The 24,592-nt window shown below is 46.7% G+C and overlaps 1 protein-coding gene across 2 annotated transcripts; it reads left to right on the forward strand.

Moving 5' to 3' along the window:
• The first annotated feature begins 1,725 nt into the window (after positions 1 to 1,725).
• GPR173 (G protein-coupled receptor 173) lies at positions 1,726 to 24,204 on the forward strand. Of its 2 annotated transcripts, XM_036919049.2 has the most exons (3): positions 1,726 to 2,061; positions 2,523 to 2,626; positions 20,141 to 24,204. In XM_036919049.2, the coding sequence occupies exon 3, from the start codon at positions 20,238 to 20,240 to the stop codon at positions 21,357 to 21,359; it is 1,122 nt and encodes a 373-aa protein (XP_036774944.2). In that variant the 5' UTR covers positions 1,726 to 2,061; positions 2,523 to 2,626; positions 20,141 to 20,237; the 3' UTR covers positions 21,360 to 24,204. The 2 variants fall into 2 exon arrangements, with proteins under 2 accessions (XP_036774944.2, XP_057351596.1); XM_057495613.1 differs by lacking the exon at positions 1,726 to 2,061 and having other exon boundaries at positions 2,262 to 2,626.
• Positions 24,205 to 24,592: the final 388 nt, after the last annotated feature.

Below are 24,592 nucleotides of genomic sequence, written 5' to 3' on the forward strand. Positions count from 1 at the left end.
CTGCTAATTTCCCTTTTTCTTCTCAGAAACAATTTTTTTAGTTGAAGTGTAACACCCATTTTTAAAAAGTACAAGAGGCATAAGTGCACAGCTCAGTGAATTGTTACTAAGTAATCGCCCATGTAGTTAGCTCAGAAATCAAGAAACAGAACATTCCCAGCACTGCAGAAAGTCTCTTTGGGCCTCCTACTCAGGCCCCAAAGGCAATCACAATTCTGACTTCTATGACTATAGATTAGTTTCACCTGTTTTAGAACTTCATATAAATGGAATCATGCAGCATGTGATCTTTTGTGTCTGGTTTATTGTGCTCAGCACAATGTTTGGGGAATTCATCCACATTGTATATAGTTGTGGGGCATTTCTTCTCATCAATGTGCTGTATTCCATCGTGTGAATATTCCACAATTTATTCATCATTTAGCTGTTGATGGCATTTGGGTTGTTTCCAGTTCGAACTACTACAAATAGTGCTTTTATGAACATCGTTGCATATGTTGTTTGGCAAACATATATAAGCATTCCTATTGGGCATACAAGCATTGAGTGGGATTGCTCGACTATTGAGTATGTGTATATATGATTATATCAACTTCTACTCTCATCAGCACTGTAGGAGAATTCTGATCACTCCACATTGTCACCAACATTCAGTATTGTATTTTTCTTTTTACTAGTTCTACTGAGCATGGTGTTCTTACTTCATTGACTACTAATGAAGTTGTATGTTTGGCTCTTCCTTTCTAATCTTTATGTCTTTTATTTGTCTTTCTTGCTTTAGTGCACTAACTAGGACCTTCAGTACAAGTTGAATAAAGGTGGTTATAGTGGGCATCCTTGCCTCATTCCCAGTTTTACACAGAAAGCATTCAACATTTCCCCACTAGATATGATATTTGCTTCTATCTAGAGATTTGGAATTCTTGACTGCTACAAATTAGGGGATCCACAAGGCATCATTTGGTCCCAATTTAATCCATTCAGGACAGAAATATTTTTTCTTTGACTTCAAATCTCTGCCTGCCAGCATTTCTCCTCACCTGTGCCATTCTGCTGTAGTGGAACATGGCTTTAAGTGTGGGTGTGTGCCTATCTACTGGCCCAGAGAAAGTAGTATACTTCTCAGGAAGTATCCTGGGAGGGGCTGTTCAGAGCTGGGCAATGCTCCCTGCCTCTTCTCCCACCCCTGGGCTCCCAGGCCACCTCAAGGCCTTGCGGGTAAAATGCCCATGGAACACATTATAAATAAGGTTATCTGTCCTACCTCTCAGAGCTCTAAGCATCTCTCCCATCCCAAAGCCTTTGAGAAACTTCCACAGGACCTTCCTGCGCCTACTCCAACCTAGAACCCTACACCTGCCTCCTCTGTATTTGGAAACCGTGTGAGTTGCTCTCTCAGCAGCCCCTTGGCCACCTCTCCCCACCTCCACGCATGCCTCTCTCCAGCATCTCAGAAAGGCCGAGTCTGACTTCGCCAGCCGGCTATTGTCTTGGCAGCACAGCCGCCACGCCAGCATCCCCACCCAGTTGGCCAGCCAGCGGCTCCCGCCCCGCCCCGCCCCGCCCCAGGGAGGACCAAGCTGGCGGCTGGGAGTCTCCCTGCCTGCTCAGACTCCCTCGCCCTCCCTGCTTCCCTCCCTGTTTCCCTCCCTCCTCCGTGCGTCCCTGAGGCAGGGACTGTGCAAATCGAGGAGAGGGGGGACGGACAGGCCGGATGGGGTCCAGCTTTGGTCCCCGGGCTTCCCACTCATGCTCCATCCAGGCTAGGTGTCCCCAGCATCTTGGGACCTGGATTAGTGTGAGCTGGGGTGGTTCCCTGGCCAGGAGCATCCTTCCAGCAAGCCCATGATGCCCCCGTTTTGCATCAGGGCCCCCCTCGGATGCTCTGAGCCGCCCTCCTCAACCCGGATCTAAAACTCGGGACACAGCTATCAGGCCAGCCTCTCTCTCCACCCCACCCCCTCTTTCTGGCGCCCATCCCCTCCCCAGCACCACCTCTGATGCTGCCTCTGGCTGTGGACCTGCACTTCTTCCCCATCTCTGCCAGGACTGGGGAGCGGGGTAAACCTGGACGAGAGCCCCCCAACTTGGGGCTCTCCCAGGCCATGGCCCGAGTGCCCCCAGAGAGGAGCCCTGGCCCCTGAGCATCTGCTAGAGGGTTGGCAGAGGTCCCGCGGGGACCGTGTCTTCTGAGGACAAAAGGCGGCGGCCAGAAGGCAGACGCGGGGGCGGGGTGGGGGGTGAGGGGGCGAGGTGGGGACTGGCAGCGCTGGCCCCCTCCCAGCTTGGTGGTGGCATGAAGATGGGGGTGGGAGTGTGTATTGGGGGAAGCACCTGCCCGGTCCCCCACCTGCCAGCTAGCTGGGCACTCCAAGGCTGTGTGCTGCCCCCCTGGTGCTCCTCAACACCCCCAGCCCTGCCTGGTACACCCCTCCTGGTGCTGCTTCCCCTGATGTCTGAGATTTAGACCAGCCCGGCTGTATCCACGGCAACAGAAGCAGGAGTGTGTCACTTGCTGCCAGATCACTGAGGGTCCCACAACGTGGCCTGGGCTGTGATTTATCCTGGGTGAGACAGCTTGAACCCCCTTGCTGGATTCCAAGACAGCCCTGCTGAGAGAGCCCAGGTAAGTAGTCAGCATCCCTCCAAGGAATGGGGGGCTGGGACTTTTCTTCTGCCTCCTCACACACATTTCAGACTCTCCATCACTGCTGTGCTCTCTGTCTCTCTGACTCTTGTCTGTCTCTCCTTTTCCACTCCATCATAAGGGCTACTTGTGCACCCAAGCCTGGAGAGCCCTCTACCCATCCCTTCTTCCCCAATCCCAAATATCCCATGAGAAAGGGAACTGACACCTGTTTCCCTACACAGGCTCTGTTTGTATCATTATGGTCGCATTAACAAATAAAAATTTGTTAATATTTCCCTGTGCTAGCTGTGGGAGGCATGCCTGGGAGACCGGAGGTGCTCTCCTCACAACGCCTGCGCCCTGGGCAGGCTCAGCCTCCTGCGCTGTTCCTCTCCCTCTCCTCCTCCTCCACTCTCCCTCTCCTCCAGGCTCCTTGGCCTGCATGTAGGGTGTGTGTGTGTGTATGTGTGTTTGTGCGCACAGGTAGGTGGATAGGTACGACAGAGAAGCTGCTCCCACCCCAGACCACCCTCCACTCCTTCTTTCCTTCTTTCCTCCTTCCCTTCTCCCATCCCTCTCCCTCCCTCTCTTCTGCCCTTCTTCCTTCCTTCCTACCTTCCTCTGCCTCTCCTAGACAGGTAACACAGACTTTTGCTCATTCACCACTGAAGGTACTGCTGTGATTCCCAGCCAGGAGTAGGAAGGGACTGTAGGACTGAAAGGAAGGTGATGTGGGGGTGGGGAGCACATCCAGGCAATAGGCTTCCTGATGGCTCTGTGGGGGCAAGGACCGGGCCACACAAGCTGCAGGGGCCAGACACAACGTGGTTGCCCCCACAGTGTGGGCCCCAGCCTCCATCCATGGCTCACTACTTCTGCTTCAGACGCCCATGTTGTGTCTGAGATCCCCAGGTCTTGTGGCCTTGGGCACAGTGGCCAGTGGTCCCCTATGTCTTGTGGGGCAGGAAAGCCTGGTACGTGGAGAATATGGATTCTCCAGGGACCCTTCTCCCAACTACTGGCTCTGCAACTTCATTGAAAGTGTGCCATTTATTGAACCTTGTTTTTCCCATCTGTCAAAGAGACTGGTAACCCTTCCATCATGGGTGTGTGCAGTGACTAAATGTAAATAAAGGACGTGCATAGAAGTGGCCCTTGAAGCAATGTCAGCAAACCTCATAGTCAATATTGTTGCTGATTATTCATGATTAATATTGTTATTGATTATTTGGGGGAAGGACTGGCTCCTCTTCTCCAGGGTCTTGGCAGAGAGCCGGGGAAGGCAGCAGAGATCTTGGGGCAGGGGAGCGGAAGGGAGGCAGGAGCAGCTCCAGAGTTGTCACTCCTCATTTGTAGGGAGTGACAACCGACGCCTGTGGGCAGAGCCTCCCACCCCCACCCGACTCCAGGCTCCTTACCCTACACTTGCCCCTGTCTGTGCACACACACAAACAGAGACTCTAGACCCTGGGGGCTAGCAGACGCCTGGCTTGCAGGCTGCAGCATTCCTGGCCCTGGTGATGTATGCGTCTCCCTGTTGAGGGGAGACTTGGCAAGAGTTTGGCCTGTGGTCAGTGGTTGGCAGGGCCTGGAGACAAGGCTGAAGCTTCTGAGATTGCAGGGCTTCCGGTAGAGCTGGGGTGTGGCCCATGCAGCATCCAGACCTGTGGGGGACGGGTCCCAGGGCGATGCTAACCTAGGGCCAGGGCTGGGTATCCAGTGGGGTCTGCTGGCTGGTTTCTGAGTGTAGAGATGCGGTAGAACACTGAGTAAGGGGTTGGTGGCTGGAGGAGGATCCTCAAGTCCAGGGAAGGAGTGGGGTGAGGGGAAAGACTGAGACCCAGAAGACCCCCTCTGTGGGGTCAGCGAGGGGTGGGGCTTTGGGGTATAGAGTAGACTTCTCTGAAGAAGCAATTGGTGTGGAAGGGACAGGACCCAGCCTGTGTTCTGTAGGCATCTGGGCCTGAGTGTGGGTGTACAGGTACAACTGAAAACGCGTGGCTGTGTGTAGTCTGCATTTGTGTGTCTGGTCAAGGGCACTGTGGATGTATATGAGCAGGCCATGTGATAATGTGTGCCTGTGTGTGGCTGTCTGGGTAGGCTTGTGTGTACACAGGGGAGTCAGTATGACTTTGCATGTCTCTCTGAGTAAGCAAGTGAGCACGTTTGATTCTGAGCCTGAGTGAGGGTGTGTTTCTCCGAGCCAATAGGCCTGTTGAATGTCTGATTGTATATGTGCAAGATAAGGAATTTTTCTTTGACTGTACATGTCTGATTGTATGTGTATGAATGCGAGGGTTTCAGAATGCCTGGGTATGCATGTCAATTAGGTGAATCTAGTTGTATCTGATTATGTATATTCATGTGTGCCTACGTGTACATATGACGGTAGGAGCATCTAAATGGTGTGTTTGTGAGTGTAAGGGCATGTGTGTGTGTGTCCTTGCTTGTATGTGTATGAACATGCTTCTGTGTGGCCGTATCTGTCATGTATATGTGTGAGTAGCCTATGTGTGAATGTCCATGTGAATTCACCAGCACTTTGAATCATGTATATGTCTGTGCACACATGTTTGGGTATTCATTTGTATGTAGACAGACCTATGGATCCATATCTGATTAGGGAAATGTTAGTGAAGATGGTCACACTAGTATGAGGGGAACTAATTGTGTGGGTAGGGGGAGTGTGTGAATACATGTTTTGCGCATGAGAAATACATTTTGTGGGTATGTGTGCACATTTAATTATGTAGGTGGGGTTAGCTGTAAAGTGTGTATGCCTGCATATATATGCACAAAAGGCTATGCACATAGGTGAATGAATGCATTTGTGTATGTGTCTAATTATGTTTGTGGGTATACTCTTATACATCAGTACATGTCTGATTGTGGTATCCATGAATAACCATACTTCATAATACTTGGGTATACATGTCTTATTAAGTGTTTTGTTTGAGTGATTGAATGTGAGTGCGGATATACCTGTGAGTGACTGTGAGTGTATATGTGTGTATGTATGCTAGTGTGTGTGAACATCTGGCTGTGTGTGCATTTGAGTGAACATGTGTGTATATTTACCTATGTGTTCACACACATCTAAGTGTATATGTGTTTACATAACATTGTTTGCCCTGGGGCATATGTTGTAGAACAGTGTAAGTGAGTGTGCATACCATTCTTGGCCTACAAGTGTGTTTGATTGTGTGCTTGTGTTTGAGTATGTCCTTGCATGTGTGTGTCTGTGATGAGTGTGAGCAATTCTTCTCATGCAGGTGTACAAGTGTGTGAAAACATGTGATTGTTCTTCCACGTGTGCGTGTGTGTGAACATACCTTTGTGTCCAAGTGTATCTGAGAATCTAAGCTAAACGAATCTTCTTTTGTTTGCACAGTTTCTTATATGGGCGAATGAATGTATGTAAATATACATGGTGTGCATGTCTGTGATTTTGAGTGTGTTTTGTAAGTGCATTTGTGTCTCCACATCTGGTTGTGTGAATATAGAAATGAATGATGTGCAAGTCTACGAAGTCTGTGTGCCTGTCAATATGCTTATAGGCATACATGCCCAGTTGTGTGTGTTAGAATGTCTGTATGCAAATACATCATCTCATTGACAAGCATGTGTACATCTGGGTGTTTATGTGTGTGAGTACACCCATGTGTGAATATGTTTATGTGGTCATGTCTGAGCATGTGTGTGTGCATACATACATTTGGGAGCTCACCTCTATGTATCATGTTTATTCATTGTCTCATTGGGTGTGTTACAGAGTCTGCCTGTGTATGGACATGGGTAAGTATGCCTGTGTATACACATGTTTGTGAGTGAATGTATGTCCTTCATGGGCATTTTGTCATGTGAATGTATACCATGAATGCATGCCTATGTTTGAGAGTAAATGGATGCGCACATGTGGGACCAAGTACAGTGTGAGTGTGCATTGTTGTGAGTGTGCCTACGTGTAGGGAAGAGTGCACGTATTTGTTCATGTGCCTGATTGATAGTATGTGTGAGGGAGGGATATTTGGCCGCCTTGGGTCTGTGCTGATAAGCCTTATCACCGAGGGGGTGATAAGGGAGGATACTTATGAGTCTGTGTGATGGTCCATGCAGCCCAGCATGTATTTATGTGCATGTCTGAGAGTCAGTGGCACTCAATAGACCATGTTGGGCTCTAACAGTGTGGACATCCTGCAGGATGGCAAGCTGTAACACCTGAGTGAATCCACGACTCCCTTCTGGGTATTCTCTGACCTTGACCCTGTGCTGGGCTTTTGTGGGGGACTCAGGATACTTCCTGTCATTATTCACACTCAAGAAGTGAGGACCAATCATGGCTGATGTCCTACTACGGAAGGGGGTCTGTGACCTCTTTAGAAAAGGATTTCTTGAAACACAAAGACCTCCCTTCCCATCCCCCCACCATCATAGGCCCAGGACAAAGTGACACTGTATAGTAGCTAATGGTTTTCACAGAGAGCTCCCAAATTATGCCATCCAGATAGAAATCTAGATGTGAATGTGTATGCAAAAGTGAAGGTGTATCTAAGCAGAGTAGGGCGTGTGTGTGTGTGTGTGTGTGTGTGTGTGTGTGTATGGAGGGGGTAGTGTATTTGGTGAGAGAATGAGAAAGAGAAGGTATTAGGATTGTGTGTATATAAGAGAGCCTGGGTGTTTCTGGGTAAGATGTGTATGTGAGACACCTGGGTGTATATGGGAGGGGTGAGTGTGAGTGTAGGTGTACACAGATGGTGCATTTGTGAGATATTATGAAAGCATCAACTTATTTGGGTGGAGGATGTTACGAATGAGAGTTTGGTTGTAGCTGGGTGGAGATATATGTGAGGACGTGTATATTTGAGGAGTATGTGGCTATGGGTGTGTCTGGATGGTGCAAGAGAGAGTGGGAGCTATCTGGGTGATGGATGTGTTTGAAAGTATGGATGCATCTGTGTTGTATGTGTAAAAGAGCATGGGTGTTTCTGGGTAGAATATGTGCAAGAGGGAGTATGGGTGTATGGGGGTGGGGAACATTCAAGTGTGGGTATATCTGGATGGTGTGTAGGTTGGTGAGAGCACAAGTATATCTGTCAGTGGAAGTGCGTGATATAGTATATCTAGATGGTGTGTATATGTAAGAGAGAGGCAATTTGGGTGCATCTGGGTGAGGGTGTGTGTGTACATGAGTGTGTATCTAATAGGGAGGTATCTGTGGATGGTGTGGGGGTGTATGTGAATGAGATATGTTTGTGTGGCATCTGTGAGAGAGTCTGGTACATCTGCATTGTGTGTGTGGAATGTGGGTATTCTGGATTACGGTGATTAAGAGAGGGGGTTATCTGTATTGTGTATGTGTGTTAGAGTGTGGGTGTATCTGAGTGTGGTGGGGGAGTGAGAGCAGGGATGTATTAGGTGGGAGAAGTGTGTAGGTGTATCTGGATGGGAAGTGTTTGGGTTTAACTGGGTCGGGGGTAAGTGTGAGTATATTAGAGGTGTGAGGGGGTGTATCTGGATGGTGTGTGAGAGAGAGTGTGAGGGTACTTCTTGACTGTTTATGACAGTGTGTGGGTGTATTTGGGGTGGAATGTGTTTGAATGTGGGTGTATCTGGGTGGTGGGTGGGTGAGAACATGGGCATATTTGTGTGGTGAAGTGTGTGGTAAGGTATATCTAGATGGTGTGTTGTGAGAGCTTTGGTTGTGTATCTGAGTGTGTATGTATTTGGGTATGTGTGTGAGTGGTGTGTAACTGGATGGGGTGTGTTGAAGAGAGACTTTGGGGAACATATCTGGGTGGGAAGTGTGTTGTTTGGAGTGCACCTGGGTGCACCTGGGTGGTGTGGAGGGAATGAGAACATGGATGTATGTGGGCAGTGGAGTGTCTGGGAAGGTGCACCTGGATGGCACGTGTGACAGTTGAATATATCTGGGTGGGATGTGTGGGTGAATGTAGGTGTATCTAGATGGTAAGGGAGTATATCTCGATGATGTGTGTGGGTGTGAGGCTATCTCAGTGGTTCCTATGGGATGAATCTGGATAGTGTGTGTATGTATGAGAGGGTAGATGTATCTGGGTGAAGCTCTATGACTGAGGCTGTGTTTGGGGTATGTGTGTGGGAGGAAGAGAAACAGAGAGAGAAAGAAAGAGGTGAACATGAGAAAGTGTGGGTGTATGCGGATAGGATCTTTGTGTGAGTGGGTGTCTCTGGATTATTTGTAGGTAGGTGTGTGTGTGTGTGTGGTTGCATTTGGGTTGGGAATTTGTAAGTGTGAGTATGTGGGTGGAGTGTCTGAACGGTGGGTGTGTGTCTTGATACCATGTGTGAGAGATTGTAGCTATGCCTGGGTTGGGGGTATGTGTGGGTTTGAGTGTATCTGAATGCTGTATGTGAGAGTAGGGGTGTACTGAGTTGGGAGTTAGTGTAAATGTGACTGTATCTAGGTGGAGTTCCTTTGAGTGTAGGTCTAGTTGAGGTGTGTATATGTGAAGATGAGTGTGTTTAGATGGGACGTGTGTGTGAGAGAGTGTAGCTGTATCAGTATTGGCTATGTGTGTGAAAGTGGGTGTATCTGAATGATGTGTATGAGAAAGAGAATGTGCACCTATCAAGTTGGGGCAAAAGAGAGTGGGTATGTCTAAGTAGGATGTGTGGAGTTCTCTCTGGATGGAGAATGAGAGATAGGGTGTATCTGGGTAGTGTGTGAAAGAACGTATAGGTGTATCTGTGTGAGCTGTTTGAGTGTGAGTGTATCTGGGTGTGTGTGTGTGCATGTGAGTATATCTGGTTAGTGTGTGTGAGAGTGTTTGGGTGTATTTGGATGGGGAATGTATCTGAGAATGTGGGTGTATTCATATATGAGTGTGGATTTATCTGGATGGTGTGTAGGTGGTATATCTGGGTGTTTTGTATGTTTGAGAGTGTGAGTGCGTCTGGGTGGCATGTGTGATTGTGCATGTGTGTATGAATGTGTTTATCTTTCCTAGAGCATATATACCTCTGCTGCAGTGTCTGTAAATGCGAGCACATCCATGTTTGTGTACGCGTCTACGTGTGTGTGGCTGGTTGTACCTGCGTGTGCTGGTACAGGGCTTGTGTGTGCATGTGCTTGTTAGACTGGTGTGTATCTGCATGTGTCTATGAGATGAGTTATTCCTACATGTGACTAAGTTGGATCTGCAATGTCTCTGGAGCCAGGCTTTGAGTTTGCATCCTAGATCTGTCATTAAGTAGCTGTGTGGCTTTAGGCAAATCACCTAACCTCAACTAAGCCCCAGTCTCTTATTTGTAAAGTGGGGGTAATAATGCTGCCTATCTCATAGGGTGAAGATTGAAAAAAGTGCTTAGGACAGTGCCTGGTACATAATGAGACCACTGTGCCATTAAGGTCTTACCTAGTACTATAATTATTACATGCGTCAATGTGTAACATTGTATGTGTTCATCTGCAAGCATGAATAGGAAGTTTCTATGTGTATGCTTGTGACATTTGCCATATCCATGTATATGTATAAAAGAATGAGCAGGTCCTGTGTGTATGTGAGAGTTTTTGTACATAAAACTGGATTTGTCCATAAGTGTACAAATATAAAACCATGTGTGTATATAAAACCATGGGTGTATGAGAAAGGAAGTGTGTGTCTAAGAGGTTGACAGATGGGGTTTGGCCCTGTGTGTATTTCTCAGCGCGCACACACCTGTTTCCTTGGTAATGTTATGTCCATATGAGTGCAGGTGTTATCTGCGTTGCTGTCACATCTGCATATGTGAGCATGCTTCCGTGTGTGTGCGTGTGCACATGCACCAGTGTGCTTTATCTGAATATGTAAACAGGTTTTTAGTGGTCAAGATGTAAATGTGTGCATGTGAATCTACCTCTGTTGTGAGAGTCTTTAAATGTGAGAAGCTTTGTGTCCAGGTTTATATGTGTGTCCAGAGCTAGATGATGCAAGTGTGTGTGTGTGTGTGTGTGTAAAGGATTTGTGCCTACATGGCCATGGACCAGGATGTGTGTATCTGTGTCATGTGAGTGTATCTGTAGGTGTGAGTGTGTGTGTGCCTCTGAGGGTCTGTGTCTGTGTTTATAAGCATTAGTGACTATGTGGTTGTGTATGTGTGAGCCTGCATTGTGCTTGCCTGCCTGTGTGTGTGTAGCAGTGAGCCTGAGTGATGTTCCTGTATGTGTGCGCATGTCTGTGTCTGTACTGTGTGTACGTGTTTGTGTCCAGGGCAGGGTTTGTATAAGATAGTGGGTTTTAACCTCTTGGTGTAAGAGCCTGGGGTTGGGGAGAGCCTGAGTCTGTAGGATATGAATAGGACTTGCCCTGTGTCTCAATGTCAGTTCTTATGTCTGTGCACACATGATTGTGTCTGAAAGCACGTGGGTCCAAACAATTTGGTTTGCAGGTGTGTGTGTGTGTCTGCATGTGCCCATGTGAATGGTGAATGTGTTTCTGCCTAGGCCTGTATTTCTATAGAAGGTGGGCTGTCTGTATGTGTGTGTTGTATATCTTTGTGATTTGCTGGTAGATGGGCACCTACACACACGCCCGACTCTTTCTGTGAGGAGGGTGTGTGTGTGTGTACCTGATTGCGCTTATCAGCTGGTGTAAGTCCGGGTGTAAGTGCAAATTTGAACCTCCATGTACACGTGTGCCTGTGTGCTAGTGTGTCTCTGCAATGTAACTAGATGTGAATGTGTTAGGGCATTCACAACCTGGCACACAGAGAAGGCAAACTATTTGTATGGCACACTGAAATAAACTGAAGAGAATTTAGGGGTACTGACATTTGGTGAAAAGAAATTCCTTACATTTTCATTATATTATACAAATTGTGGCAAGAAAAAGAAAAATGCAAAATTTTAGGGGAATAATTAAATATTGAATTTGTATACAACCTTCAAATGAAATCTTTTCAGAGTTTTTTCATAGCACACTCGAGCTTGCTTCTGGAAACCAATTTTTTTCTACCCATGAAAATTCGTAACAGTCCACATTCATGCCCACTCCTCTGAGCCTTTGGTCATGGCTGCCGGGGCTTATTTTATGGTCACTTTCATCAGGATTTGGTAAATAAGTTGGTGCTGAGCATAGATCTCCTACGTCAGGTTACTGTGTTTCTTGGTAAAAACCCAAATGAACAAATGTAGCAAATAACTTGGCAGTTCTGACACGGATATAAACTTTCATCGGGGCCTGCCGTTTCTTGATCTTGGTAGGCATGCTGTTGGAGGTAAGCTCCATTCCTTGGAAGTTGTTCCGGCACTATTTACCTTAATGTCCTGGGTAATTTAGCTTGAATGTATGAAGTACAGCTGCGAGCATGATTGGGAAGATAAGCAAAGCTCACCTCAAAAGCACGAGCCCTCGGGTCTTCAGATTCCATTTCGGTTTCTCTGACGCATCAGTTTCTAGTGTTGAATATGGCTGGTGCTTTCACACTATACCAACCTGTCTTCTTCCTGCTTCCCTTTTTCTCCTCCCTTTTATAGCTCACTTGTTCTTGCCCTGACCAGGAAAGAGACCCAGGTTTTACTCTCAAAATAGCAATATAATCTCTTCTGCCTCTTCCTAGTCACCATCAACAGGAAACTGCTTGCATAAGTAGGCGGCAGAACATAGTCTAGGAGTACTTTGTTTTTGTTAAAACTCCTTTTTCATGAGTAATCAGAACTTGGATAATTTGTAGCCTTTGAATATTGTGCATCAAAGGTGGATCCTTCTTTAAAACTACGGCTCTTTCTTTTCTTTCAATCAAATGCCATACTAACATTTCTTGTAACAAATGCTCATGAATTTTGAGCCTAACAGAAAATTCTCATTTTGAATATTTCAAAATAATTTTGAGGCTTTCCCTCTAAATAGACACAGACATTGCTTTACTCATCTTACTAAGTCCTTTTAAGTATTCAACTTAGAGCAACAACTGAAAGTCACCCAGGGAACCATACATGACCTCATTCTAAGTTGAAGTTTGGTTTCACATCCATAAACCTTGTCAGCACACTTTCATATATTGTTTAATGCCTTTAAAATTTTCAGTGTAATTGTATTCGTGCACTCAAAGAGCCATATGTTGAAGACAGTAAGCATCAAATTTGCAAAGTAAGAATCACTCACAAAGAAATGCTGAAAATTTTCTTTTAGCTCATGCACCTTTTCCAAAATTCTTACACACTTAGGTTTAAAACAGTGGAGAAGGGTGTACTGAACCCACTGCTTCACTGAAAGCTGACACGCAGGTGGGTAGTGCCTTGGATTTAATTAAAGTCACCTAGCATCATTTACTGTGGAAATGAGACCTACAGGCAAACATTCATAGACGAGGGCTTCTCTGTGAATGAAGCTCGGCATTTTCAGAACAAATTCCAGATGTAAATTTCCTGCCACAGGCTTACGCAGTTTCCGCAATATTTCAAAATATTAATGTATCACTTTGAATACTTCAACCTTCATTTATTTTGGTGCTTCTTGCATTTCAGGCTTTCTGACTAGTATAATATTGAATTGAGCACAGTTTAATCAACATCCAGAGATGTGTCAGCATAAAACGAAAACCATTTTGACTCAACAATCTGGGTTAGTGTTGCTTCGACATCCTATGACCTGTCGTCCTTGTGTCTCCTAATAGCAATAATTGAAAGTGGCCCCTTTCATATTCCTTTTACCTCGTTGGTCCCAAATACAATGTGGACCATTTCCTGGCAGGCTGCTAACATGTGAGATTCTGCTGGGAGGACCAGCTTAGCTTTACTGGTTAACCATGCAACCCTGTCACTAGCTGGTTGAGCTCCATCTAAGGATGTTCCAACCCATCTCGTAAAAGAGGCCAGTTTCTCAATTTGCACCTCCAGATGCTTTGAAAGGTCCAAATCTTTTGTGTGACAGACGGTTTTGAGGTCAGTTGACCAACAAAGCCTGTTGGAAAATGAAGTTTCTTTTTGATAACTTTGCCATGCAAATGGACATTAAGGCTGAGGCAGAAAGCCGAATCCAGAATTTGAGACAATTCTCATTAAGTTGCTTAAATTAGGGACATCTTCGATTTCTTAGGAGGGAACACTACTGCGTTTGTCTGGTGAGTCTCTTGATTTTCCGGCTTCAAGCAAAAAGTCCATTTTGATGGGAAAAGAAGTATATTAAAAATTAAATCTACTTGAATATAAGGTATCGAAGAGGTCAGCAGACCATTGTGACTTCTGAAAACTGTTCTTTTCAAGAAGCAAATTTTAGGTCTTCTGCTTTTTGAAGAAAGCAGCACTCTGCAACAAAGCCATAAAGGCCCAGCTTTTCCTTTAATGAATCAGTGCAGTTCATCTCCTGTCAGGCTATATTCACTTACTGATTGTGGGTAAAACTGTAATATTTCCAGAATATCTCGCCTGGCTTTAGTAAATCTGCGTATCAATAGGCGTTCAGAGGTGGAAAGAAGTATGGCTTTACTGCATTTGCACCATTCCTCAGGGGTGGAGAGAAGTTCATCTCCATATCAATGGGTAATTACCTGGGCAACTGAAGGCTAATTTGTACCTGAGAGGTGAGGGGGAGGGGCCAGTTTTGCTTCTGCTGTAGCAGGGAAGACAGAAGGCCCCGGGACTGCGGTTTGTAAGCAATAAATGGATTTAAACTTTATTTCTCCCTTTGACTGATTTCGGTTTTAGAGTTGTTTTGCCCCGGGATTTCCTCTTCCTGGACTTACACTGATAAATATTTTTGCCTACAAATAAAAGATAACTATGAAAGTAGTTATGAAATACCACCAAGAATCAGATTTGGCTGATTTTTTTAATATCAAAAGCCAATAGCAAGTAAATCAATAAATAAACCAACAAATAATGAAAATGATATTGTAGTGTTTTTACAAGAGTATCTTTTAGAAATACTTACTGAAATACTCTGGTATAATAGATAATGCTTCAGAACACTCTGGAAGTCGGTTAAGTTATAGGTGAAACAAAACCCTGTGAGTCTATCATTGGTTAATCTGGGCAGTGGGCACGGTGAGGTTCATTACAGTATCCTCTCTACTTTTTTATGTTTGAAATGTTCTAGAAGAAAAGGTCTTTCAAAATAGCAACAGTCAAGAAAATTATTGAGATAATTATATTTAGGAATGCCTAATACTATAAAGAGTGATAAAAGAGCCAATCATACAACACTTCTATTCCATGTAAGAACTTGTTCGTTATGCTACAGACGATTGGAGACTGTTGAGAAATAGGCTTGGGGTTGATTAATGACTGTGCATTGAGTCCCCTATACAGAATTTTATTGTTGTTAACAACCATTTGATAAATAAATATGAGAGATGCCCTCCCCCCCCAAAAAAAGTTGTGGAAAAATAAGAATGAGATCAAATTAAAAGAAAAACAAAAATTGTACATTATGGGCAAAACCAAAAACCCTCACCGATGAGCAAGTTGCAGTCAAAGTAATAATCAGACTATCTGGGATGTTTCAACAGGAAGTGATGCAAAGATTTACAACTTCCCTTTTCACATGGCGCCCTAGAACCCCTTCTTGCTCTGGCCCCTACAATGGCAGGTGCTCAGCAGTCAGGCAGCTCTGTTAACGTTTCCCCCTGTAGGTGAAGGAGTTGGCCGGTCTGTGCACATGTGCGGATTTGTCTTTGGGTGTATACCTGTTGCAGGATGTGTACATCAAGTAAGTGTCTGTGTGTGTGAGTACACATCTGTGTGTGTGATTGTGTTACTGTAGCTACAGGCACTTTTTGTGTTTGGTTGTGCTTGCATATTGCCAGGGAGTGTGTGTTTTGCAATTGGTTCACTTCTCTGCATAAATGAGTGTGTACATAAATTGTTATGTGTTTGTACATGTGCCAGGATGTACATATCTATGCTGCTGAGTGTACCTAACCTACATTACAGGGTTTGGGTCAGTTGATCTCCGTGTGTTAGAGTGTGTTGGAGTATGTAATGTGTGTGTGTATGAGTTTTTCACTTGCCTCTTTTTTCCTCCATGCATATATATCTGTGGCTATCTGAGTGGGGTTCTGTCTGTATACATATGTGTGCATGTTTCTGTGTGTGTGTGTGCACGTGGCAGGGTTTAAGCTCATGTGAGCATGCTGGCATATGCAAGTAACTGAATCTGAGTGTTAATGTATGTAATGGTGTTTGTATAGGTGATGATGTAGGTATGCCACTGTATACATATGTGTGTTATAAGAATTTGTCTGAGTATGTGAGAATATTTGGATACTCAGGTAGGTTGTGTATATGAGTCTTCATGTGAGTAAGTTTGTGTGTGTGTATATCTCAGGATTTGAGAGTTCATGTGTGCATGTGTGTGGAGTTACAATTGTGGGTTTACAGGCCATTGCACATGTATGTGTGTGAGTGTTTGTGTATTGAATGGTTCTCAGCCCTCTCATACCCAACACCCTCTTTATGTAACAGGTATTTTGTAGCACCACCTTACTATCTGGACATGAAGTTCTTAGCTAATATAATCTCTGTGCATATAATTTCAAAAGAAAATCCATGTAGTATTTTATGCAGTATCTGTATTGTATTAACTCTACCAGAAATAAGTAGAAATAAAAGGTAAGAGATATATAGGAAAATAATTTGTATTTTGATATGTAAATGCTCGGACGTGACACTCCCTAGGGGAATCAATGAAGTAATTAGAGTTTTGGAATATCTTACCATGAGTAAACGTGGGTTTAGAAGGGTGGAAAACAAGCCGCCTCTCGCACCAAGTGCAGAGAAACGACAGGCAAAGGCCTAGAGGTGAGATTTCCCAAAATAGCGAACAACTGCAGGAAACTGCTCCACAAAGCAAAGTACAGTCTCCTCTGGACTTACATGAAAAGTTGTATTCCAGGATAATTCAGGGTATGTTAAATCAGGGGGGATATTGTGTTTCTGTGTGAAAGAGTTAGATTCTAAGTTCAGGTCATTACAAGTCTAAAGGCCTAGGGGATGTGGCTGTGTTGGACTGCACCCCAAATCAGTGGATGGCAGCATCCTCGCCCTGGACCCCTAAATGCCAGGAAAGCATACACCCTAACATTGTGTCAACCAAAAATGCTCCTACAAATTTCCAAAAATGTCCCCTAGGGGGCAGTGACGCCTCTGTTGAAGATGAAGCGTGGGCGTTTGGGCAGGGTACCCAGCTCGTGTGAAGGAGGCAGCGGTACAGATATACCTTCCGCTCGCGTGTGCGTGTGCGTGTGCGTGTGTGTGTGCGTGCGTGTGCGCGGGCGCTGGTGTCCCTGTGTGTGAGCTGGTTGCTGTCTGCGGATTTCCATAGCAGTAGGTTCTGTGAGTGTGTAGGTGTGTATCTGCTATCTAAGGGAGTCGGGCACAAGCAGGTGTGTGTGTTACGTGCATGCACACACATCCTTAGTCTCTGATGTGCCCAGGCTGCCGCTGCCAATCTGTGCTCAAAACCCTCTCCTTGCTTATTTGTATAATTGCCCCAGGTTTCCAGGCAACACCAGGGTTTGTTTTTTTGCTATTTGTTGTTGTTGTTGTTTTATTCTTTGTTTTGGTGTTCGTTTTTGTTTTCACTGAGACTCAGCTTCGCATTATTCACCTTCTTGGTCTTAGCGTATTTCTGTGTCTCCCTCTCTGTCTCTATCTTTGCCTCTTTCCCCCTTGGCTCCCTATTATCTGTCTCTCAGGCCCCACCCCCACCTCTATTTCTCTATATCCATCTCTCTTTACTGGCATTATCTCTCTCCTTCTGTCTCTCAGTCTCTGTCTCTTTCTCCTGCTCTCCTCCCTTTGTCTCTTTTTCTATCTCTTTCTCCCTTTCTGTCTCTCTGTCTCTCACTCTGTCCCTACTTCTCTGCCTTCTCTGTCTCTTGCACTCTGTTTCTGTGTCTCTTTGTTCTCACTCTCATTCTCTTCCCGTCTGCCTATTTCTATCTCTTCCTGTCTCTCTCCCCTTTCTCTGATTATTTCTCTCTTTTTCTCCCTGCTGTGTCTTCGTCTCTGTCTGTCTCTCTATCTCTCTCTCTCTCACACACACACACAAACACACATACATTCATTCATCATTCCTTCTCTGTCACTCTCTGTATGTCTCTCTGACTCTGTTACATTCAGTCTTTATTGCTTTTCCCTGCCTCCCTTCAAGGCTAAGGAGTGTGTGTGTGTGTGTGTATGTGTGTGTGTATGTGTGTGTGTGTGCGCGCGCGCACATGCATATTTACGTACATCTAGCTATCAGCTGGTCCACGGTTCCAGGGGAGCTTAGGCCTTTAGGGGCCAAAAGGGGGCCCACCAATCCCATTTTTCCTGAGCCCCTGCTCTTGCAACCTCTCATGGCCTACTGGCACCATCTGTGAGATTTTGGGATACCAGCAAAAAAACCTGGCTCCAGGTGGCTGTGGCAAGCCAAGTTGGGTTTTTCTGGGTATCGGTGCAGAGGGTAGACTTTTATCCTGGGAGGAAGGGTGTAGAAAGAGCTTCACCCAAGTCCTGCCGCTCCCATCCTCAAATCCAGCCCAGCTGAACTTCTGCCTGACCTGCCTTGCTGCCTTTCCCCTGGAATCTTCTGTGTTACCTTGTCACACCTCACTCCCCCTGCCCCAGCCGCACATACAAGGAATCCTCCTGTTTCCCCTCAAGCTTTCCTATGTCCCACCACTCAGGCACTGCCCAGTCTGACTACTTGGATGCCTCTCTGAGCCACCAACCTATTTACTCTCTCAACCATTTGGCTTGACAGCTTCTGACTGAGAGCCTAGCACATGCTATACACGGCTCTTCTAGAGGAGAGTGTGTGAATCTATAATTTTGCCCTTGAGAAACATTCGTTCTAACAGGGAGAGGCAGGCAATAAATCAGATTTTAAAAGTAAATTATATAGTGCATTAGAAGAGAGAAATTCTAAGAAGAAAAATAAACCAGGGCAAGGGGTATGGGACTGCTATTATTTCTCACCTGAATTACTGCAGGAGCCTCCTAAATAGCCTCCCTACTTCCACCTTTGTGCCACAGCAGCAATGGGATCCTGTTCAATCCTGAGTCATAGGACATCTTACCTCTGCTCAAAAAGCTCCCATGGTTGCCATCTCATTCAGAGTAACTTTTACTCTTCACCATGGCCTACATGATCTGGCCTGGCCAACCTTTCTGATCTCACCACCCACCATTTTTCCCTTGCTCACTCTGTTCCACCCGCATTGGCCTTCTTGCTCTTCCTCAAATGCACCACGTGTAGTCCCACCTCAGAGCCTTTGCTCTGGCTGTTCCCTCTGCCTAGACTTCTCTTCCCTCACATATCCACATGGCTCACTCTTTCACCCCCTTCAGGTCATTGCTCAGATGGCACCTTCTCCATGCTGCCTTCCCTGCTCACCTCATCTAAAATTGCACCTCCCCCACCTTTTATTTTATATTCCCCTGACTTCCTTTATTTTTAGGAACTTCCCATCATCTGACCTACTTTACTTCACCTATATACCTTCTTTATTATCTAGAATGTCAGCTTCAGCAGGGCAGAGAACTGTGACTATCTTGTTCACAGCTGTACCCCAGTGCCTGGCACACAGTTGATGCTCAATAGGTTTTCGATAAGTGAATACACATAAGCCTACCTACATCTTCATATTTACACATACTCCCCACCTCATTTAAAATAAAACCCAAGTCCTCATCATAGCTCACAGCCCTACATGAACTGCCCCAGACACCTCTGTGACCTCACCTACCACCATTTCCCTTGCCAGCCCTGTTCTAACTGCCCTGGTCTTCCCACTGTTCCTTGAACATGAGCACACTCAGCACATTCCTAATCATGAATAAAAAACCTACTTAATGAGTGGCTACCAGCATTAACCAAACTACACGAAACAGAATAGAAACAAATGACATACACAGCACATAGGATAAGTACTGTTTTGTGAAACATTTGCTTCAGCGATGTGTGTGAGGTGGTGATGTAAAATGTATTTCTTACCATGGGTGGCAGTCAGAGTTTGAAAAGCTCAACATTAGGGCTTTGCAGAGGGGAAGAAAAGTCATGTCAATATCCTTCCCCAGAGACCCACCAATGGAGGAAACAGGTAACCTGGGACATCAAGAGAGGTAAAGTACCCTCATCCAGCCAGGAGGGGTAGGAGCAGCAGTGAGCCAGAGGCAGGAGCTGATACCAGCTGGGGAGGTAGTGGGGAGGTGGCCTACACACACTAACACCACCCTTTCTGTTTCTTCCTTGCCTTGCCTTTCCACCTGTTTCTCTCTGTCTCTTTCTCTTGGGTTTCTCTTCCTCACTCTCCCTCCTCTCTCTGCCTCTCTTTCCTTCCCTCTCTCCTTGTCTCTCTGGTGCTGTCTTTCTCCTTATCTCTTCTCACTCTTGCTCATTCCCTCTATATCCTTCTCCATTTGTATCCATTTATATCTTTGTCACCATTTTGTACTTCTTTGTTCTATCTTTCTATCTGTGCCTCCCTGTGTGTTTTTTTCTCTCTCTCTCCTGCCCTCATCTCTCTGTCTCTCTGTGTCTGTGTCTCCCCTATTATCCTCATTTGCAGGTACAGCCCAGCAGGACAACTGATGGAGTCCTCCAGGGTCCATCAAGTACCAGACTGGCTGGCCCTGTAGGGTTGGGAGCAGCCCCTGCCCCTCAGTATGGCCAACACCACTGGAGAGCCCGAGGAGGTGAGCGGCACACTGCCTCCACCATCAGCATCAGCTTATGTGAAGATGGTGCTTCTGGGACTGATCATGTGTGTGAGCCTGGTGGGCAATGCCATCTTGTCCCTGCTGGTGCTCAAGGAGCGTGCCCTGCACAAGGCTCCTTACTACTTTCTGCTGGACCTGTGCCTGGCTGATGGCACACGCTCCGCCGTCTGCTTCCCTTTTGTGCTGGCTTCTGTGCGCCACGGCTCCTCATGGACCTTCAGTGCACTCAGCTGCAAGATTGTGGCCTTTATGGCCGTGCTCTTTTGCTTCCATGCAGCCTTCATGCTGTTCTGCATCAGTGTCACCCGCTACATGGCCATTGCTCACCACCGCTTCTATGCCAAGCGCATGACACTCTGGACATGTGCAGCTGTCATTTGCATGGCCTGGACACTCTCTGTGGCCATGGCCTTCCCACCCGTCTTCGATGTGGGCACCTACAAGTTTATCCGTGAGGAGGACCAGTGCATCTTTGAGCATCGCTACTTCAAGGCCAATGACACGCTGGGCTTCATGCTTATGTTGGCTGTGCTCATGGCAGCCACACATGCTGTTTATGGCAAGCTGCTCCTCTTCGAGTATCGTCACCGTAAGATGAAGCCAGTGCAGATGGTGCCAGCTATCAGCCAGAACTGGACATTCCATGGCCCTGGGGCCACAGGCCAGGCTGCTGCCAACTGGATCGCCGGCTTTGGTCGTGGGCCCATGCCACCAACTCTGCTGGGTATCCGGCAGAATGGGCACGCAGCCAGCCGGAGGCTGCTGGGCATGGATGAGGTCAAGGGTGAAAAGCAACTGGGCCGTATGTTCTACGCAATCACACTGCTTTTCCTGCTTCTCTGGTCACCCTACATTGTGGCCTGCTACTGGCGAGTGTTTGTGAAAGCCTGTGCCGTGCCCCACCGTTACCTGGCCACTGCTGTTTGGATGAGCTTCGCCCAGGCTGCTGTCAACCCAATCGTCTGCTTCCTGCTCAACAAGGACCTCAAGAAGTGCCTGAGGACTCACGCCCCCTGCTGGGGCACAGGAGGTGCCCCAGCTCCCAGAGAACCCTACTGTGTCATGTGAAGCAGTCTGATAGGCAGATAGGATGAAGAAGATCATAGCCACCATAATGGGGCCAACAGAAAGGAAGGGGTGGGCCCCATACAGGAGCCTCTCTTTCTGAGCTCCAGCCCCAACCCCTCAGACTGCCTGGAATCTAAACACCTTTGCCAACACCTCCCCAGGGTTGGGGACTGGGAAGGGGACTGGGAAAGAGGTGTTTCTAGTTCTGTGGGGCCTGTTTTTGCCACCTCCTTCTCCCCTTCTACAATCTCTTCCTTTCCCCTCTCTCAGTCTCTCAATCTCTCAATTTCTCTTTCTCTCAAAAGTGACAATTTAGAGAAAAAGCAAAACTGAAAATACAGGTTCTAGTAACAGCTGAGGAGACAGGCTTTCCTGCTTTAATGTCTCTCCTGAAACTGTCCAGAAGGAGGAAATTTGTCGTGTAAAATAGACTTCAGAGCTCTTATTGCCCTCTCTGTTTCCATGCACACTCCCTCTTCTAAGCCCTTTAGCAAGGCCTGGATATTTAGGGAGAAACTGATCTGCTGACGAGGGATGAAAGAGGGCGCTGGGTCCCCATGGAGCAGAGATTTTTAATTGCTATGTTGTATGCAATGTTGTTTTAGGCTAACCTTGGTCCCAAGCCTGGTCTCCTCTCTCTCCCCACTGTGCCCAGACCTCCCAGGTGTTTCTTGTGCATCTGTTTGAGAAGCCAGGAGGGGAGGGAGGACCCCTGAGATGGGCCCCAACTAGATTAAGAGCAGGATGTGAGCTGTACGCCTTGAGCCAAAGAGACCTGAGCTGGGCTGCATTCTCGGCCCTCAGCTCTTCTTTTTGAGAATGGAAATCCACTCCAGCACCACTAGGGCTGATGTGGGTGCCACAGAGGCAGGAACATCCCCTCCAGGAGAGTGTAGGGAGAGAGCCAAACTCCCCAGAGTAGATGGATCCCGGAGCTGGGGATCAGAGCAGAATTCAACCCCAGAATTGTCTCCTTCGTTCATGCTGCTCTCTTGGAGATGAAAATCCTTTTGGGGCCTTGGCAACTCACAGTGGTATAAGCTCCAAGGCACTGTGGACTTTAGTCCATTCCTATCTGACCTCTTTTTGTCTCCCTCAAGCCTCAGGGGCCTCAAGGACCTCTGTGGAAGCCCTTCTGGGCCCACAGCTCCCAGCAGCCCATCTCCCCTTCCCTCCCACCACCTTTCCCTCCACCCAAAGTGGAGCACACTGCAGCCAGATCCTCCAGGTGGGAGGTCCCAAGCCTCCCTCTTGGGGCAGAGTCCATTCTGGGCCCCTGTCAAGGTCAGTTCCTATGGACTGCTGAGCCAGGCTGGTGCTCCTTTGCCTGTTCTTGCCCAGGTTCTCCATCCCCCTCTCATTTCCCAGGAAAGGAGGAGATCCTTATTTATCCACCCCACTTTCCCTTCCCAATAGAAGCTCTTGCCCAAAGCTCCATTCCTACCCCAAGACAGCCCCGGAACTGGGGAAGCCTTGACACAAGAAAAATGGGGAGGGCGCTCTGGGCAGGAGAGACAGTAATGAGCCTGGCTGTGGAGTACCCCTGGAAAGGCAGGCCAGAGTGGCTGAGAGGCTGGGGCTGGGGGGTGCCTGTTCTCTCAATGATAGTGGTGGAGGGGTGCCTTTCCCAGGGAGTTGGGGGGGAACAACAGGGGTGGGGGTAGATAGGGTACATTCAGGAGGGTTTTCCTCCATTTCCTTTTTCTAACTGCCTGGATTCACCATTGGATTTTGTAAATGGAAAACAAATGAACAATGCTATATTGGGTATTTCCCTTTTCTGACTGTGTGTGTGTGTATGTGTGTGTATGTTCATGTGTCTGTGTCTATGTGTCCTGTCTGTGTGACCACAGGTGGGGAGGGGAGGTATGACAGAGTGAGACAGTGTGTATCTCTTGTGATTTTGTGTGGAGAGGCACCCTGGCCTAGTGCACACATGTGAGCAAATGCCTGTATGTGGAGACATGTACAGTGCACATAACACATGTATATGTCTGCACCTAATTGAGAGGAGACAAACTAGAGTATGTTCCTGCTGCGGGAAGTAGAGCCATCAGAGAGATGGAAGTTGAAAACCTTATGTATGTATGCAACAAGAGGGTAGACTCCCATCTCATAAGATGTTCCTCTCTTGGCTCAGGCTCTGAACATGGGGGACAGAACCCTTTGAGAATCCCATCTCATCCCAAACCCTGGTCCCAGGTACCACTCCCAACTCCTGTATCAGTCTCCTTTACAAAACCCTATACAAGGTGTTCCTGAAACTGGACCACCATGGAGAATGGGGACTGAGAATTGGAATCAAACTTGGGGGGAACTGATGGGGTTAGGAAATGCCCCCACAAAGTAATGGCTTCTGAAGGGACTGCTCACTCTGGGATGGGAGCTCTACTGAGGAGTCCACTGTATATAGCTGGGACTTTGGTAGGCTTTGACTAAATTCAGAGGGAGGGATATCACTGGGGGCAAACCCAAGCCTGGGAGTCTAACTCAGACAGCCTGCTCCCTGTGAGCTCAATTACTTTACAGGGGTGGGGGTAGATAGGGTACTATTTACATATTCTCTCAGGTGCACAGAATTAAGTTGACCATACTCAGTTCTTGGCACACAATATCATCATTGGTCAATGCAAGGCCCATTTATTCTTTATTTCATTTTGTTTTGTCCCCTTCATTACCCATCCCTGATCCCATCCCCTCTCCCACACAAGCACCCACTCTCGTGTATTTAACATACATCCTTCCAATCCACCGTTTATGTATTTATTTACATATATGTGTATCTGTGAAAAATATATGGTATTGTTATGTGTTTTAATTTACATAAACAGTATTGTACTATAAATCTTGTTCTGTTTCTTTTTTCACTCAACATTCTGTTTTTGAGAGATCCTGCCATGCCATATGTAGATCTAATTCATTCTAGGGGTCCATCTTATACATATATCACATTTTTCTTATCCATTCCCCTGGTGGTGGGTCTCTAAGTTACCCAATTCTGTGTTGCCACAACAAGGCTGCAATGGGCAGTTTCCTAAACGTCTCTTTAGGGATGTCTAATTTAGAGGAGAGGAAACTGAAGCTCAGAGAGCGACAGTGATTTTGATCGGGTTACAAAATAAGGAGCCGACTCCTGATGTGAATCCCAGACCAAAGCCAGAACGTCACCACCATGCCTCACAAGCGACCGTCTATCTAGCAAAAACAAACAAACAAACAAAAAAACTAGAATA

This window comes from Manis pentadactyla, chromosome X (genome assembly GCF_030020395.1).
Source record: "Manis pentadactyla isolate mManPen7 chromosome X, mManPen7.hap1, whole genome shotgun sequence".
Classification (NCBI taxonomy): Eukaryota; Metazoa; Chordata; class Mammalia; order Pholidota; family Manidae; genus Manis; species Manis pentadactyla.